The sequence below is a fragment of the Hyaena hyaena genome, unplaced genomic scaffold (genome assembly GCF_003009895.1).
Source record: "Hyaena hyaena isolate Hyena2069 unplaced genomic scaffold, ASM300989v1 scaffold_1210, whole genome shotgun sequence".
Lineage (NCBI taxonomy): Eukaryota > Metazoa > Chordata > Mammalia > Carnivora > Hyaenidae > Hyaena > Hyaena hyaena.
The window spans coordinates 242,928-262,088 of NW_024081845.1; the positions used below are offsets into that span (position 1 = coordinate 242,928).

General features: G+C 34.7%; 1 protein-coding gene across 1 annotated transcript in view; it reads right to left on the reverse strand.

Annotated features, from left to right (window-relative positions):
- AKAP9 (A-kinase anchoring protein 9) overlaps window positions 1–19,161 on the reverse strand; it is a 154,584-nt gene that overhangs the window by 62,413 nt on the left and 73,010 nt on the right. Inside the window, 6 exon segments of the mRNA XM_039222901.1 lie at window positions 4,037–4,263; window positions 10,009–10,214; window positions 12,645–12,748; window positions 13,236–13,376; window positions 14,447–14,671; window positions 16,288–16,629. Coding sequence (XP_039078832.1) covers window positions 4,037–4,263; window positions 10,009–10,214; window positions 12,645–12,748; window positions 13,236–13,376; window positions 14,447–14,671; window positions 16,288–16,629 — 1,245 coding nt within the window.

Genomic DNA, 19,161 nt, shown 5'->3' on the forward strand with positions numbered 1-19,161 from the left:
TATAATAGCCTAAAGGAGTAAGTCCAAACACAGATCACTTCTAATTTATTTACTATTTTCCATGGTGTTTGTCAAAACACAGATATTATACAGCTGACCATTGAGCAATGCAGGGGGGTTGGGTGCTGATCTCCTACACAGTCAAAAATCCATATAACTTTCTAAAAAAATATTTTTTAATGTTTATTTTTTGAGAGAGAGTGTGAGTTGGGGAGGGGTAGAGAGACAGAATCTGAAGCAAGCTCTAGGCTCTGAGCTGTCAGCACAGAACCCAACATGGCACTTGAACTCCTGAACTGCAAGATCATGACCTGAGCTGATGTATGCCACTGAACCGACTGAGCCACCCAGATGCCTCCATAATCCATATAACTTATGACTCTCCAAACTTAACTGCTAATGGCCTACTGTTGATCAGAAGCCTTACTGAGGACATAAGTGATTAACACATATTTTATATATGTGTTATATATTATATACTGTATTCTTACAATAAAGTAATCTAGAAAAAAGAAAATGTTATTAAGAAAAATCATAAAGAAGAGAAAATACATTTACAGTACTGTACTGCATATGCTAAAAAACATCTCCATATAAATGTAGCTACACAGTTCAAACCTGTACTGTTTGAAGGTCAACTGTACTGCTGGACTGTCCATAATTTACAATGGTATCAAGTGGCAGTGATGGTATTAATGGTGCTCAAGATCCAGGTGAAAAGTATTTAATAGTGGTCAAGAAAAGGAAAGTATTACCAAATTTTTCATAGTTGGAAAGAGTACAAGTCACAGAAATTAAATGCTAATGTAGCTGAAAATTTTTTTTAAAATGTGGCAGGAAAGGGGTATTTATGATGCATGTGTATTCAAACTTTAAAAGTGGTGACAAGTGGGGCACCTGGGTGGCTCAGTCAGTTAAGCATCCAACTTCAGCTCAGGTCATGAACTAGTGGTTCGAGGGTTTGAGCCCCGCATTAGGCTCTGTGCTGACAGCTTGCTCAGAGCCTGGAGACTGTTTCAGATTCTGTGTCTCCCTCTCTCTCCGACCCTCCCCTGCTCATGCTGTCTCTCCCTCAGAAATAAGTAAAACATTATTAAATGTTTTAAAACATTTAAAACATTAAATAAATAAATAAATAAATGTGATGAAAAGCAACAGCTGAAAATGCTGGAATTGGATCAGTTCACTCACTAGACTAGCGTACTATTAAAGTGGCTTATATGTAAGCATTCTGAAAGAAAGCCAGTATTTATGATAATTTAGAAAAGAAAAAATAGTAAATCTTACTAGAAAATACATTATTTTCTTATAATAGTTATGGAATTCCATATTATGATATAGTACTCAGAATTTCAATGTTTGAGCTTACGTAGTCTAAGGCCGAAGAAAAATACAATAAACACTGAAATTCTTTGATTCAAGAGTATTATGTCTTAAATTAATAACACAAATGAACTGGTTTTTATTGGTGTTATTTTCTCATCGGCACTTAGGATGTTGGCAATAAAAAATAATTCTTGTAGTTTTAGCAAAAGATGGGACCACTATTGTTTGTGTAGTTTTCCTTTTTATTGTGTATTAGTAAATACACAAAGATTTGACTTTTCAGAAATTCTTTGCTTCTTTGTGATGCTGAAGGAAATCTGTAAGTAACTGAAGCCTTTTAATCATTTTGTAACTGTTCTGAAAGCTTCAGAAGAACAATAATTGCCCAAAGACAACAATTTCTTCTGTTACATATATACATACACATATCTTCAGAATTTATCTATGAAAACATTTCTGAGGGGCACCTGGGTGGCTCAGTCGGTTAAGCGTCCGACTTCGCCTCAGGTCATGATCTCACGGTTCATGGGTTTGAGCCTCGTGTCAGGCTCTGTGCTGACAGCCAGCTCACAGCCTGGAGCCTGCTTCAGATCCTGTATCTCCCTCTCTCTGACCCTCCCCTGTTCTCCCTCCCTCCCTCCCTCTCACAGAAATGTTTTACTTATTTCTGAGGGAGAGACAGCATGAGCAGAGGAGGGTCGGAGAGAGAGGGAGACACAGAATCTGAAACAGTCTCCAGGCTCTGAGCAAGCTGTCAGCACAGAGCCTAATGTGGGGCTCAAACCCTCGAACCACTAGTTCATGACCTGAGCTGAAGGTGGATGCTTAACTGACTGAGTACAATAAAACATTAAATATTTAAAAAAAAAAAAAAAAAGAAAGAAAGAAAGAAAACACTTCTGAGACCTACTTAAGTGAATATGAATACCTTAGTTTGGCCAACCAAATTGGTTTCTCGTACAACCCAGAAAATTAGATATATTCTGATGTATCATTCCTCTGGCCAAATAGTGAATTCTCATTCCAAGTGGTGATTTGTGTGTGTGTTTTTTTTTTTTAAGTTTATTTTTGAGAGAGAGAAAGAGCACACAGGAGGGGCAGAGAGAGAATCCCAGACAGGCTCCACACTGTCAGCACAGAGCCTGACATGGGGCTTGAACCCATGAACTGTGAGACCATGACCTGAGCCGAAACCAAATTGGACACTTAACGAACTGAGCCACCCAAGCGCCTCTGGTAATTTGCTCTTAAGATACAGTCCATACTCTATCACAGAAGAGAATTTAGACTATGTCCTTACAAAGAAAAATGAACCTGGGGAAAACTGTGGTTATCTGACGACTATTTAGAAGACAAATATTTCACTGGAAATATGCTGTTTTGATAATGCCTTCTTTGTTAAATGCCAATAGCAAGTTACCAAGAGAAAAAGAAATGGATTGATAATGAGAAAGTAACCAAATAGTAGGTGGTTAACAAGTGATTTCAAGGGTCAATTAACAAAGAGAGGTCTCAATCACTAACTTAGCCTAAAAGCAAATGAATTTGGCATTAAAATATAAAATATATAACAATATTTGTCAAATATGGTACATCCAATAGTCACTGCTACTGCAGAGTATAACAGAACAACTTCTTAGAGGAAAAAAAAGTAGCATCAATAAAAGCTAGACATTAGAAATAACAAGACAAAAGATACTCTTTCAACTTCTCAACTTGTTTGAAATACACATGAATCTATGATATTCTGAATAAAGATATCAATGAAAATGTTAATATTGGCTGTAACTGATGACAATGCAATAATCATTCAATTAACATGATAGCTATGATTCTCCAGTTATTTTAAACATTTTTTAAACTATATGAATTTTCTTCATTTTTAAGCAACAATTTTTTAAATCCTACATTCGGTAACTGAAGAGATAATTGCCATATATACTGTAAAAATGTTACAGAGAAAACTGTATTTTAACTTATAAATGGTTACATCCCTTTAAAGTTTCTATAAAAACTGTGCTTCAACATAGAAACTGTCCCTTACTACCAAGAGACATTGCCTACCAAGAGACAGTAAAGCAAGGTAATCTAATAACATTCATGAGAAGGAAGTAAAAATCATGTGAAGGATTTTACAAGCTGCAAAATGATCTTAGTCCCTTCTATGGTCCAGCCTGAGCTGGCGATGCTACCCAGTACTGTGTTCTGAAATCAGAGGATCTTTTCCAGACAAAATCAAGCCCTTCTTCTATCCTCCCATACACCTGAAACATCGCATTGCACAAATCATAGGTATGATTTATCATATGATAATAGTGGTTAGTGTGTTAGGACAGACTTGAGCATATGGTTTTTTGAAGAGATTCCTGATACTGTATCTTCAAATAAACATTACAGAATATTACAGATAAGGGTGAAGTTAAAATCTCTTTTGATATCAAAAAAGTAATGTGCAAGAGTCTAGAAAATCTGAAAATTAAAACACTGAATTTTGAACTTGAAGAGTCCATCAGGACATTAAATGAACTCTTAACACATGAAAAAAAACCTGGTGATATCAAAGATCCCCTGTTGTTACAAAGACAACCAGTTATTAAGAGGAACCTAACTAAATTTCTGTGAGACAACAGAGAGAAAACATTTAATTGTTCACTGGCTTAAAGAAAACCTACTACAAATTTAGTACATATTAGCAACATAAGGAGGTTACCTGACTGCTGGTTTCACTTATAGCTTCTAGGAGTTTCTCAACTGCCGCCTGTAGTCGAGAGCTAATATTCAGCATCAGTTCTTCATTTTCAGGGTCTATTTCAGTTTCAGCAAAACCACTCCTCAAGAGCTGTTCTGAGAGATCTGTCCCTTCTTCAGTTACTTTTGACCACATACTATTGTCATTTCTTGGCATATCACTTCCAGAATAAGAGGGTATAGATTCATCTGTAATTGGAACAACAGTATTTTAAGGGCATAAACCAATTGTACTTAATAATTATAGTAACAAAAAGGTTATAAAATAAAATCAAATCAAACCCTGAAATCAGTGAATTCTAAGTGTCTTTTTTTTTTTTTAAAAGATCTTTTAACAACAACACTGCAACATAATAGGCAGATATAGAATGTAGTATTATTTGATAACCAAGCAGGTAGGAGAAGAATAATGCTATGCTAAGAGGACTTTCTAGAAATTAACACTTGGGTTATTCAGTATTTTTTTCTTTGATTAAAACTCTTAAAACAACTTTCAACAGATATTTACTAAGTACCCACCATGCAGAATTTACTAAGTAATGGAGACACATAAGTGGCAAGATCTGGTTCCTATCCTCAAGGATAATATAATGAGAAAATACATACATAAATGACATGAAAAGAAAACTACTGTGCAATGCGATGTGTCAGGTATATGGAAGGATAGAAGAAGGGCTTGATTTTGTCTGGAAAAGATCCTCTGATTTCAGAACACAATACTGGGTAGCATCGCCAGCTTGGGCGGGACAGTCAAAGAGATTAAGATCATTTTGTAGCTTGAAACTTTTTAAGAGGTACACTACAAAGAGATCAGAAGCTAATGAGTAGTACTAATTTAACTAAGGACCTATGTATCCACACTATTCTTATTTTTTTTTTATTTAGACAAACTGAATTTACATGGGCAGAGAATTTGGGAATGTTTTCTGTAAACTGAAATAAAAGCACAGGTTATTCATTGCTGTTACGGAACACGGTACTCATCTGTGAAAGCACAATACAACCCAACGATGAAACGTCCTACAGAAGAATTACCCATTCTTTTATTACATGTAGTATGTATTTCTTATCAGTTACTGTAGAAAGTTAACAAATTAACACCCAGTTTTAATTTCTAAAGTACTCAGAATATTCAGTTTGATATGGTCATCCAGGAAAATAAGAGCTATTTATTAAAATGCCTGGCTGAAGTAGCTGGTGCCATGGAGTTCTCTCACTCTCATGTGTTAACAGTATGAGATGCAGTTCAGATACAAGATCTGAATGCAGCACAGTTCAACACTGACTAAGTACCACCTCTGTAAAGTCACTGGCTAAAGAATCCAAGACTGCATTCTAGGAAATGAGATAAAAAATTGTTCTTTAATGTTTGTTTATTTTGAAAGAGAAAGAGACAGACAGAGTGCGAGCGGGGAAGGTGCAGAAAGAGAGGGAGACACAGAATCCAAAGGAGGCTCGAGGCTCTGAAGGGTTGGCACAGAGCCTGACATGGGGCTCAAATCACAGACTGTGAGATCATGACCTGAGCTGAAGTCTGCCACTTACCCGACTGAGCCAGGCAGGTGCACCATCTAGGAAATGATTTTAAATGTTGGCTATTACATAGTTTATCTTATTCTTAGTGTAACAGCTAATACAAATTTTCCTTTGTACTTTTAATCTCAAAATTTAAACACAGAAAGCAACCAGCCTAATATTTGTATTATTCTATGTGTTCAAAACTGAATGTCTTGATAATAGGGATTAATACTTTACAAGTATTCATGAGTGCAAAATGATCTTGGGATTCAAAATGAATTCATATAAAGTATAGTACAATGTATATTACAAAGTCTAAATGAAATGAATGTAGCCTAGAAAATAAATATTTTTGGAAAAACTATGGAAGAAATATTAGTAGTTTATAACCAAGTGTTTAAAACCAAAAATATGTTACATAGCATCTTTAAGGAATTAAATGCATTCTACAGTGCCCTTTTCTAATAAATAGAGAATCAGACAAATCAGAGGAAAGAGAAGAGTCTGATATGGGGAGTGAAGACTTTATGGAGTCAAAGTGTGTGGAGAAGTTAGGATGGGGCAGGGAAGAAAGCTGAAAGATGACAGCTGGAAAGGAGGCTCCATCCAAGTTGTCAATGGTCTGAACTTTTATAGGAACCTTGGGGTTGTACTATAAATTAGTGGGGTAGTGAATGATTTTTGTAGAGGAAGACATCAAATCTATGAATCAGGAAGCAAACTGTAGCAATGCAGAGGAAGGGATGAAGAAGAGACTGGGTGGAAGACTAGATGACAAGTGTTGAAACGTGAGATAAAGATGGGGGGGCGGGCTGGACACAGGTCAGAGAAGACTAAATGCATACATAAAACTAGGGAAGATAGAAAAGTAATAAAAGATGACCCTGGCAAGTGTAGACTGATTCTTAGGTGAAAGAAAAGTCATTAAGGAAAATATTTTAAAAATCAGGAGACAGTATACAGAGTAGGCATAAAAAATGGTAAGTCTGAGCTATGTGGAGATGAGTTAACTTTTAGAAATTTGGGTCTGCAGAGACATAGGAGTCATTTGTATTAAAAGGAGCACTGACATCTTGAAAGTGGATACATTTATTTCATGAGCAATAAACAAGTGCTTTCCTGTTTCAAGAGAGAAGGAGGAAAAACATAGTTGAAGCCTCCACAATATAATAAGGCTACAAAAGAAACTGTGTAAACGCAGGGTCACAGAAAGAAAGGAGATATTCCAGGAGACAAGAAGAGAACAATCCAAAAAAGGTAGAGATATCAGAAATGTTATTTGTCTACAAACTCAAATAGGAGGACTGAGAAGATACTTTTGGATAACTGGGAGGTCGCTGCTGTCGTACTGCGGGACAGGAACCGAAACTGGTAGAAATATGGGCGGTCTAACTCCTCATCGAGTCTCAAGGTTTACCTTGACTGAGGACAAAGATAAGAAGAACCAATGTCCCTTTTTTTTTTCGCATTATGAAGAAATCAGCAATGCTTTGGGGAAAGAGAAAACAACATCAATGATGACAAAAAAAACCCTGAAGATATTGTATATTGCATGGGAACAAATCTCAAGCACAAACTACAAAAGATACATAAAACAAAATGGCTTATGACAGGCCAGTGAAAGTTAATTTTTTCAAATGCTAATAAAACACACATTAAAATATCTTTTCTAAAAGATGAAGATGTCAACTAGCTTAATGTATTTTATAGTAACACTTTGAAGATATAAACAAAAATAATGTTCCAATGAAGAAATTGAATTTTTTTTTGTTTTTTTCCAATGCAATAAAAAGAATGAGAAAGACAGCACATTTATGCTACATTTATAAGAGTCTTCGGGGGGGGGAGGGAAATCAGAGAAAAACACATACTGGCAGGGCAATTTTGTAAAATGCCAATGGAAACCTCAGAATTGCCAGCTTGGTGAAGAGACTCATGATTTCAGATTGGTGAGCCACTCATTTCTGTATCTTAAACACAGCAGATGATGGTTTAAGTATTTCCTTTAGCCATTTACTTTATGGACTCATACCATGTTCATTCCCTATCTTCTCAGGTTAAGCAAGGTAGGTGATCTGATAGGGCATTCCCTAAACCAAAGGCCTTCTGAAGATCTCCAGAGCCCAAACTGGAAACCATGGACTCTATTTTGCCTCTCATACCTCACAGATGAGTGAACTGAACTGAAGCCTTGGGAGAGACTTGCCCAAGGTTGCAGAGAGTTATAACAAACAAGAATCCAGGACCTCCTGATAACTAACCCAGCATTCTATCACTTCACACTACTCCAAAAGGAAGCTGCAGGTGATGAAATTCAGTGTGTGGCTACCTGAGAGAGAGGTAAGCATTGTAACACTGAGCCATCACAGTGCTGGGTCAAAGAAATTTCCTAGGGGAACTCATTGTTATGAACTACTTTCATATTCACTCAGGTTCAAGTAATTTGACAGTGGCTCAAAATCTCCCTTCACTTTCATAAACTAGGTTACTCTTATGAGGCAGCAAACATTAGCAAATCAATTATTTACTTTTTTAGAGAGTTAACAAGTCTATACATGTTTAAAATCTAAACAAGTTTGGACTTGAAGGCTGAAAATTAATCACAAGTGCTACTACCTACAATAAAAAATCATATGTAAAAACTGAAAAGCAAATGATGCTTCATAATCAGATTAAGACTAACTCTTTGTTATATTAAATAAGACATAAAAGAAATATTTCAATAGTTCTTTTTAGCTTTTACAATAATGCTTCCATGAAAAATATGAAGGAACATCAGAAAAAATTCTTAAAAATGGAAGTGTCAATTTTTAAAACCAATATATTCTTCAAAGTTTATCAGAAAATTTAAAGTTTTAAATTATAGACTCTATTAATTCAATATTCCCTTCAAGATGCAAAAAGGATCTGTAAGTGTCCCCAGTGATATTAGTGGCCATCCTAAATAGTCTGATAAACACTTTTACAATGAGACCAAGAAAGTATTACCTAATTCTTTCCTTTACATGAAGATCCATTTGTAGAAACAAAATACCCAACTGAGAGGTTAACAAAAGAGTGATGTTAATTTGAAAAAAATATTTATATAACTTTTGAAAACAATGATATGACAGAGAGTTTAAAAATTCAGTAGTATGGGACAACTGAGTAACAGAGTTGACTGAGCATTTATTTCAGCTCAGGTCATGATCCTAGGGTTGTGGGATTGAGCCCTGTGTCAGGCTCTGTGCTGAGTGTGGAGCCTGCTCAAGATTCTCTTTATCTCTCTTTTTCTCTCCCATCTTCACCTTTGAGTCTCTCCCCTGCTTGCTTGCTCTCTTTCTGTCTTAAAAAACAAACAAAAAAACCCTTAAAAAAATAAAAGAAGTTTTTAAAATTATCTTTGTACTCAACTGAGGCAGTTTTACTTACAATTTCAAATCAAACTTTTCTCTGCACATAGAAACATGCTACTGGCCAAACTATAATCAGATAAACTTTCTATAAGTGGGATAGTCTCTTTTCATTTCTCCACAAGAATCTTCAACAACATGCTCTCAAAAATTGCAAATACTAGCACTTTTATATGATTGGCCTCTAACTGGGGAGACATGCTTAGGTGTGGAATGTAGGGCTTGATCTGCTGATATAATAGTCCAGACCCTATCCTTTCCCATCTGATGTATATTTTCTCACCCTCTGATTTCCTGATTCTCTTATCAACAAAGAATTAAAAAACAATAGAGACTGGATGTCAGCAAGTATGAAACTAAGAAATTCCAAGAAGAAACTCCAGCTCACAGAGCTCGAAGAAGACAACATTAGGAAGAGAGTGATGTCTTTCAGGATCCAACCTCTGGATCCATACATATTGTCATACTTCAAACCACTTTTCCAAAAGGAAGTAAGGATCTAGCAGAGGATAGCCTAAAGATAAGGTCAAGCCGTGGTTTCTTAGAGAGACCTTTTTTTTTACTTTAACCATACTCAACAAATATGTAAAACAGATGCCTGATTCCTAAAAGTTCTTTATTTCTAATCTTACAGGGTGGTTTCAGGATGTTGCCAATACTTTATAGATAATGATAAAAGTCCTGAGAAATGATGTAGAATTTTTATTTTATTGGTGGAGAAATTAATAGCCTCTGATTTCTAGTATACTAGAAATATAGCACAGTATTTCTAGTATACTAGAAATATAGCACAGTAGTATCCCTGAGTATGTACAATAACAACTCTAAGACACCCACTTGCAAAAGCTATAGAATAATGGTGTTCTGAGAACAGTGGCTCCAAAATATTTGTGTCTGGAGATCTTTTTGTTGGAAAAAACTTTAGTATTCTATCTTCTGTGTTTTCAACACATACCAAACTGCCTTGCTCTCAGAAAGATTTATTGAAGATGAGGATAGTCTCAACAGTATATAAAATTAGTACCTCCTACGCGCTCCTCATGGATGCATGACTTTACAGGTGCCTCTCCTTCTGACCTCCAAATCAAGCTGGCAGGTGACTGGACCTTACTAGATCTATCTAGAATACCGAGGACATGGCGACCAATTGTTTCTTCAACAGCAGCTGTTGTCTTTACAACTTCTAAGAGGATCTTCAAAAGTCTGTTATTAGCTTTCTGGAGTGCGAACCTGTATAGAGAAAGAAACATTTATTACAATGCTTAATCTTTTTGAAGCAAACACTGAGCTTATGTTCCACACAAAATGTACCACAAAATATCTGACATGAACAATAAAATATGATATGATCATCTCTACAAATATGCATAGCACTTAAAATGAAGTGTTTTTTGTTTTTTAAATTTATTTTCTTTTTAAAAAGTTTGGTCCATCAGTAAATTACAACATCTTTTACAAAAGTGCAATACTTTACTGACCTTAATCAAACATGTAAAGTTTTAAGCTAGTAGTTTCCAAATTAGAAGAAAAATTTAAGGAGATGCAAAAGTTAAGTTTTAAAAACTGTGGTAGTATCAAGCATATGCAGGCTTATAGTACCATTTGAGGTTCTTATACATAAGTCATATTTAATCTTTTTATGTGTCAAATATAATTAAAAAATTTCACTAGACAAATGTGTATTTCTACAACTTAGTGGTGATAATCTAGATAATTACAAAAACAGGCAGAGACCTGTTTTTCACAAAGTCTATTGTGCAGTATCACTATCCTCCAACACTAGAGAAAATATCATTTATTATATCTGCTCCAGAGACAAAAATTTCTCAAGTTACATAAACTGTATTAATTTCAGCCCAGTAGAAGGGACCTATTTTCAACCAAATGGAATCAAAAGAGCATCTCTCTTTTTTAAAAGATGTCACACACTCTCATTTTCAAAAAATGAGAAAATACTGCTACTTACCCATCTAAATATCTCAGCAAAAATAATCAGTGTTAACATTTTAATGCCTCTCTTTCTAGACTTCCCCTATGCCTCATAAACATACACATTTTAAAAACAAAAAAGGAATTATCCAGGTGAAAAGTGTTTTTGTAAGTTTTTGGTTTTTTTTTTTTTTTTACTTAATATAAACATCTTTTCATATCAAGATATATACTTCCATAAATGGTAATTCAGGAGATTGTCTGATTAACCTTCTGAATAACTAAACAATTCTCGTGTCCTAACAGCTTAATTCATTAAGAGTACTACAGTAGCAAACTTTGTATTTAATACATATAGATAAAATAAGAGACTTTCATAGTAAAGGTCCTCTGCTTTAAGACTGTTTTCTCTCTCAACTTCACACTGTGGGAGATCACCAACAATCAGGTTAAAGGATATGTTTTCACAGGCACATGACATCACTATTTTTAGACAAGGTAATAAATGGGCAAGTGTTCCTTCAGTATTTGTCAAGTGAAAGAGACCGTTCTATTTTTGTACCTAGATCAAGTTCTCTGCTTACATGAGGCGAGGATATTAAAAATAAAACCCTAAGTAATTTAGTTAGTAGGAAGTAAGTCAAGGGTTTTATTTAACTTTTTCTCTGAAGCTCTGTTCAAGCCCTAAACACCTCAGGATTAGGACAATTTGAAAATATTTCTAAATAAGAGAAATAATTAAAATTAATATGATGGTAAAAAGAATAAAAATATGAATACTCATTTACTAGCACTACAAAAATTCCTAAAAATTAAACACTGCATAGTTTTAAAAATATACCAATTAAAGAATATAAAATAAACAGTTTGTTTATTTTATATTGCCATGGTAACTCTAATTTTCATACACTGTCTTTCTTGTTTGAGTTCCATACTGACTGCGTTCCATACTGATGATCCAATGGGGAAGCCAAAATCTTAGGGGCCAAATTCCTCCATGCAAGCTGAGGAAGGAGGTTAGGAGGACACAGAGGGTTGACAGTCACAGAAATTGGAAAAGGAGGAAATTAAGTTAGTAGATATTAATTTAATTTAAAATTAAAGAAATTATTTTCATTTGAGCAGAACAAATTTTAAAATACTATTCTTACAATCCTTAATGTTATTATGGGGATAACTATTCTTACTTAATATTTTACATTTTTATTAACCTCTACAAAATCAAATCAGGGAAAGTTCTGTTAACAATAGATCATTAATTTATTTGTCTATAAAAGTGGGATATGGACTGAAAGTTCCCATCTGATATGGAGTAAATCAAAGAAAGAAGCTAGCTGTAGACTATCACACTTCATTTTTTTTCTCATCACAAACAAGGGGTGGCTTATATTGAATGTATGTCCATACAATGAAGAAATATATTCGCACATACAACTGTGTTTTTTAGGATAAAAAATGGCATAAGAACAGAATAAAATTAATCAAGAAAGGTTTGAAAACCAAATAATGCCTTACCATTTACTGAAATAGATACATGATCAATATCCAATTAAAAATTACTTTACATAAAAAAGATTTTTAAAAAGTTTGTCTATCAAAAGTTGGTAATTCTTTACAGAGTAAAATGAACAAAATAAATGTACAAGATCAAAACAAGGACATATAAAGTTTATCACACTGAAACAACTATTTTAATTCCCTCTTTGCTGACAAAATACACATTCTGTATACCTTTCATTGGTCAGAATGTCAGGAAGCACATCTTCAGGTTTTCTGTCTAACTCCTTTTCTTTAAAGGTCTGTTCCTCAACTTCCTCTTGGTTTTCATTTCCATTCTGTTCAAGATTGTGTAAAGGTAAAGAGGACAAAAGAGAAAGAAAACCTGTCATCTTGGAAACAGCATGTCATTCTTCTATACTGCTATAAGGTGAAACAGAAACCTCTGCGTGCAAGATAGGTTTTCTTTGAAATAATATTTAACTACATTTTATCAAGAGATCAGCATTATCAAAAAAGCTAAGGCAGCCTAATGCACAGATGAAAACAATTTTACTGGGTTCAGGCTCACGCATGCTGTAGGGTGACATCCAGTTTGTGAGGCTGCTCCCTGGTGAAGCAACAGCTGCTGCTACAGCAATGTCTGATTCAAATTACCTTAAATGGAATGTAAAGTATCTTGACTCCACCTACCTGGCATGTAAACAATCACAAATCTGTTAAGCTCCACACCCATAAAAAATACATTTCACATGGACAACAAAGACAAACAGATCCTACTGCATGTTGACCCCTGGCCCCTAGGTGGGGCAGAGTCCATACTACCTGTGTTTGCGTACTGCTGTTGCGCAGCTCACAACACAGCTTCTCTCTTCCCGCTAGAGACAGCTGCTTTAGTGCTTCCAGCTCCTCTAAAAGCACCCTTTCTCTCTCTGAAATCAGGTTTTCATTATCTATTGAGGATCTCTAAATAAGAAAAAAGGTCATGAGAGAATATTGTTTGCGAGAGAAGAAAAAAGCAGAAATAATAAGCAGATTTGTTTTAACCCCAGGGACCAAGAGAAAGCCCTTTTATGTATGAGTCACATCCCATGATTAGGGGTTAAAAGCGTATATAAAATTCAATGCAAAATTTAAAAGGTAAAATAAACTAATCAGGCCTAGAATATTCAGGACTTTGTGAAGCTCAATAGTATATTCACATGTCAATTTTGCATTGAAAATTCAGAAATTTAAATTCACAAAATGCAATGAAGAAAAGCAAAATCAATTTTTTCAAATGTTTTATGTTCAGCTGCCAATTTTCCTATTCTATACTGGAAAGAACATATTTTAATATTTTGCTATTTTTGTATCTGTTAAGTTTTTGAAATAAAGTCAATAACTTTGTTTTTATAGGAACTTTCAATAAAAATATTTCTTGCTTTTCTGTAATGATTTTGTGAGTATACCATATACAGCAATTGGTAAGAATCCAGCTCCCAAATACCAAGGAGTCAGAAAAGGGATAAGAATGTTATATAAATTCGCATTTCTCAAATCAAGAAGAGATGTTTCCCTGGAGAAAGTCCCAGAAACATACCACTTCAGATTTCCATTCATGATTAAAAAGATAGATTAAAGGTAAAGGTAAACCTTAGAGATGCTAATTGGTGGACTCACAAAACTATAGATGAATATGGGAGAACTGAGTATCAACTACACCTCAGCACAAAGAATTTGCAAAACTGTCACAGTGCTTTTGCATGTATGATCAATGAAATGATTAAAAACAAATATACAAACAGCCTTGTAGCCACTTTTCCCCAAATGCCTAAAAAGGCAGATAAATAAAATGGCAGAGATGCAATGCACTCCAAGGTTGAGTCAGGTGCTCCTAACAAGATCTAAGGCTGTTGTGCTGATGGGAGTCTGTTCCCGATGTTAAACACTTGTATTTATTCAGATCTTGGCAATAGTTTTGACTTTTGTAAAAAAGGCTATATAAAGAATACTGTTATTTTAACTGGAGAGAAAAGGGACACTAAATCTCATACCTGGGCTAACTGTCTATTCAGTCTCTTAATCTCTTCTTGTAGTTGTTCCTGGTCTTCTCGTTGTCTCTCCATTTGGCGCATGTGTGCCTGCCGTAACAGTTCTGTCGCCTGTTGATGTTCTTGGTATTGTCGTACAAGTTCCTGCCTCATATCTTCCAACTGTTCTTCATTTAACATCAGTTGTCTAGAAGCATCCATACTTGATACCAAAATCTCATTATGGATCTAAAATAGTTAAAAAAAAAAAAGAGAAAAGAAAGCAATCATAAAACATTTTGTGGAAATCTGCCAGCATCAATATTTTAAATAAACATAAAAGCAATTCTACTATAAAGCACATGATTTTTTATTCCCATTATTTAACTAAAACATAAAGAAAAGAGATCTGTCTTAATTCCAAATAAATGTGAAGTTAGTTGATTATCATTACACAAAAGCAAAACAGCTATTTTTCAGTTAGTTTAAATGCAATCTAAGGGAGAAGAATAAAAAATAAAAACTCTCAAAATGCCTTTAGCTCTTAATGAAGCTGTAGCTCCCTATTCCTTTGGACATTTATGACAGGGAGATAATATAAATGGAATACTTGTAAAGCATGAAAAATTTTACCTAATTTATACTATGCAGTGGTCATCACAGTACTACAGAGAAAATATATAAGAATACCGAACAATCTACAAGACATAATTTTCAATAATTTTTATTTGGAAATTAAAGCTTTATATTCTATTTTTACATACTCATTAGAAATCAACTCCTTAATGAATTTCTACAAGTGCTTCAATTCCCGAAGCACTCTACCTTGAACAGTTGCTGGTAAATTAGATATAACCTATCCTGAATATTAATAAAAATTTTTCATTTAGATAATTTTTTAAAAAGCAGGATATATTTCTTTCCATTAAAGGCACAAACAGGGGCGCCTGGGTGGCTTAGTCGGTTAAGCGTCTGACTTTCCCTTAGGTCATGATCTCGCGGTTCGTGGGTTCGAGCCCCGCGTCGGGCTCTGTGCTGACTGCCAGCTCAGAGCCTGGAGCCTATTTCAGAGTCTGTCCCCCTCTCTCTCTGACCCTCCCCTGCTCACGCTGTCTCTCTCTCTCTCTCTCTCTCTCCTAGAAATAAATAAAACATTAAAAAAAAAAAAATTTAAAGGCACAAACAGCTACAGTATAGACACAGAATAGATCCTCCATTAATAAGTAAAGAAGAAATAATATTTACAGATTGAAGTATTTTTTTTTTTTTTAATGTTTATTTTTGAGAGAGGGAGAAACAGAGTGTAAGCAGGAGAGAGAAGGAGACACAGAATCTGAAGCAGGCTCCAGGCTCTGAGCTGTCAGAAGAGAGCCTGACGCAGGGCTCGAACTCATGGACCACAAGATCATGACCTGAGCCAAAGTCAGATGCTTCACCGACTGAGCCACCCAGGTGCCCCTACAATGTTTTATCTTCTTAAACATGAAGCTATTTCCTTGTGATGTTAGCATTACATTAAATGAAACAAATCTTTCATTAAGCTATGGGATAATTAACTTTAAAGTGACTGAAACAAAATTGTCTTAAAACGATTTTATCATGCATAATATGCATAATATACACAAGATTACTATGAACCAGATTTGTTTTATTTAATAAAATAGTAAATCACCTATTCATATACCTTAGAAGTAATAAAACACATTCAAAATGCAAATCCTTAAGACTGGATCTAATAATTTCCTTCCCCATTAAGGAATACTTATGGGGAATACTTCCCCATTAAGGAATACTTAATAAGTATTACTGAAAATACTTTTACAGTGAAGGAATTCAGACTTTTTTATACAAAGAAATACACTTACAGAGTCTCTGATTATAAATGCTTTATCTTTGGAGAACATTTCTTCTGAAATAGTCAGTTCACGGTCCTTCAATTCTAGCGTATCATCAAGAGTATCACCGTTTGATAACAGAACTTCCTTTCCATCTTCTCCCAACTCTTTACTAAGTGGCTTAAATTCTTCTTTAAATTTCATGTCCTTTTCCTCAAAAGCTTGACCCTGTGATAATTTCATTTCGTTGCAATAATGTTCTTGCTTACAGAAAGCATGTGCTTGTTTTGATAATGTAGTATCCTCTTTTTCCCCAGATATTCTAGATAGTTCAGTTTGTTGAGCAAATGCTATACTCATTGACACAATCACCTAAAGAAATAAAGTAAACAAAAAGGATTAGATTTATAAATACCAGCAGCAATTTAAAAAGTTACCACTCAAAATAGTTTTAAACTAAAAGAAATGTTATAGAAACTGATTCAGAGATATTCTCTATTTTATATACCTTCAATCTTCTCTAACTAGTGGTCAAGATCTCAAGACTAGCTTTTATTTTAATTTCCTATCTTGATCCTGATCTGCTTCTCTCTTTGTCTCTCAATACTAAGAATGCAACAAAGACAAAAATATTAAAAATATGAAAGAGAAGCTGGGACGCCTGGGTGGCTCAGTAAGTTAAACATCCAACTTCAGCTCAAGTCATAATCTCACAGTCTGTGAGTTCGACCCCACATCGAATTCTGTTCTGACAGCTCAGAGCCTGGAGCCTGCTTTGGAGTCTGTATCTCCCTCTCTCTCTGTCCCTTCCCCACTTGAGCTCTGTCTCTCTCTCAAAAATAAATAAACGTTTAAAAACTTTTTTTAAATACGAAAGAGAAGCAAAGAGTAATGAGCAAAATGAGAATGTTCAACCCCCATCTAATTATTGTTCTAGGAGGTTATATAAGAGAGAAATGGAAAGGAACTATTTCATGAAGTAACAGGTGAGAATACAAAGGTACCACTCCTAAGAGTCAAGAAGACCAATGAGTTTTGGAAGGACAAATAAAGAGAAGACCAAGAACAAATAGTTCTTAAAGTTTCCAGAGAAAAAAGATGTATTACCTATGGGAGAACAACAATTAAAATGACAAGGACATTCTCAGTAGAAACAAGAGGAAGTCGGAAAACAATGAAATGTAGTCTTTAAAGTTCTGACACAAAAACAACTGTCAAGCCAGATTTGAATAGTCAACAAAATCATCTTTCAGGAATAATAGCAAAATAAAACATGAAATAAAAACAAACAAAAAGAGTTCACTCCCAATAAAGAGATCATCCATAAAAAACTTCTAAAGGATGTCCCTCAAAAAGCAGAAAATGATCCTAGAAGGAAGGAGTAAGATGAAGAAAGGATTAGAGTATTAAAATTTTTTTTTGTAAACATGTGGAGAAGTCTAAACACTGATGGGCACAAAGCAATAATTCTATCTACATTGTGGAATAAAAAAACATTAAGACAGAGACTTGTAATTCCAGTTAACAGAAATTAAACCTACTACAGCCTCTCTCTCCCACTGATTATAACTGAAAATTGAACAAAACACAAAAGCAACTACCAGAGAACCAGAGAAGTAAACAAAAGCAGGCAAACTGCAGAGGGAGTCAAAACTTGAAGAAATCTGTATGCGGAAGGGAAGACAACCTGTGGCCTGAATCTGAGTTTTCTATTTAAAAATATTTTTTCTCCCACATTTTCCAGAACATCCTAAGACTAAGACTTTACACAATATTTAAAATATTCACTATATAATTCAAAATTAGATGACACAGAATATATCGTTATGTTGAATTTGTTGCCAGCAGATTTGCTCTAAAAGAAATGCTACAGGAAAATTTTCAGGCTGAAGGGTAGTAATACAAGAGGCAAACTTGAAGTCTGAACAGCAGAATACTCATTCTTTTTGAGTATGCACGTAGCATTCAACCAGAACACATTTAGGACAATAAATTTAAATAAACTGAAATCATACAAAGTATGCCTGACCACAAAGAAATTAAAAATTATACATTAAATTAACAGGAAGATATCTGAAAACCTCTAAATGTGAAAAATCTAAACAACACATTTCTTTTTTTCTCAATTTTTAAAATGTTTTTTATTCATTTCTGAGAGAGAGAGAGACAGCATGAGCAGGGGAGGATCAGAGAGAGAGAGGGAGACACAGAATCTGAAACAGCCTCCAGGCTCTGAGCTAGTTTTCAGCATAGAGCCCAATGTGGGACTCCAACTCACGAACCGTGAGATCATGACCCGAGCTGAAGTTGGACGCTTAACCGACTGAGCCACCCAGGCGCCCCTAAACAACACATTTCTAAGTAACCCATGAATCAAAGGGGAGGTCACAAAATAAATATTCAGACTGAATGAAATGTGTAGAATGCAGCTTAAAGGAGTGCTTAAAGGGAAACTTATAGCATTAAATGCACATATTAGAAAAGAAGAAAGGTCTTTTAGGAAATCAGAAAAAGAAAGTTAACTAAACCCAAAGCAAGCAGAAACAAGTAAAAAATAAAGAAAAGCAATCAATGGAAATAAAACAAAAACAGTTTTTAAAAAACCCACAAGTCGGATCCTTGAAAATAACAATATAAATTGCTAGCCTCTAGCCAGGATGACAAAGAAGTGAGATGACGAAGTGAGAAAGAGACATTTAAGTAATAAAGGAACACCATAAACAACTTTACCAACATAAATTCAATAGCTTAGATGAAATGGACCAATGCCCTGAGTGATACAAATAAAGCTCACTCTAAAAGAAATAGATTACCTGAGTAAAACAAAATCTACTAAAGAAATCGGATTCATAGTTTAATAAAATCTTCCAACAAAGAAAACTCCAGGCCCTAATAGTTTCACTA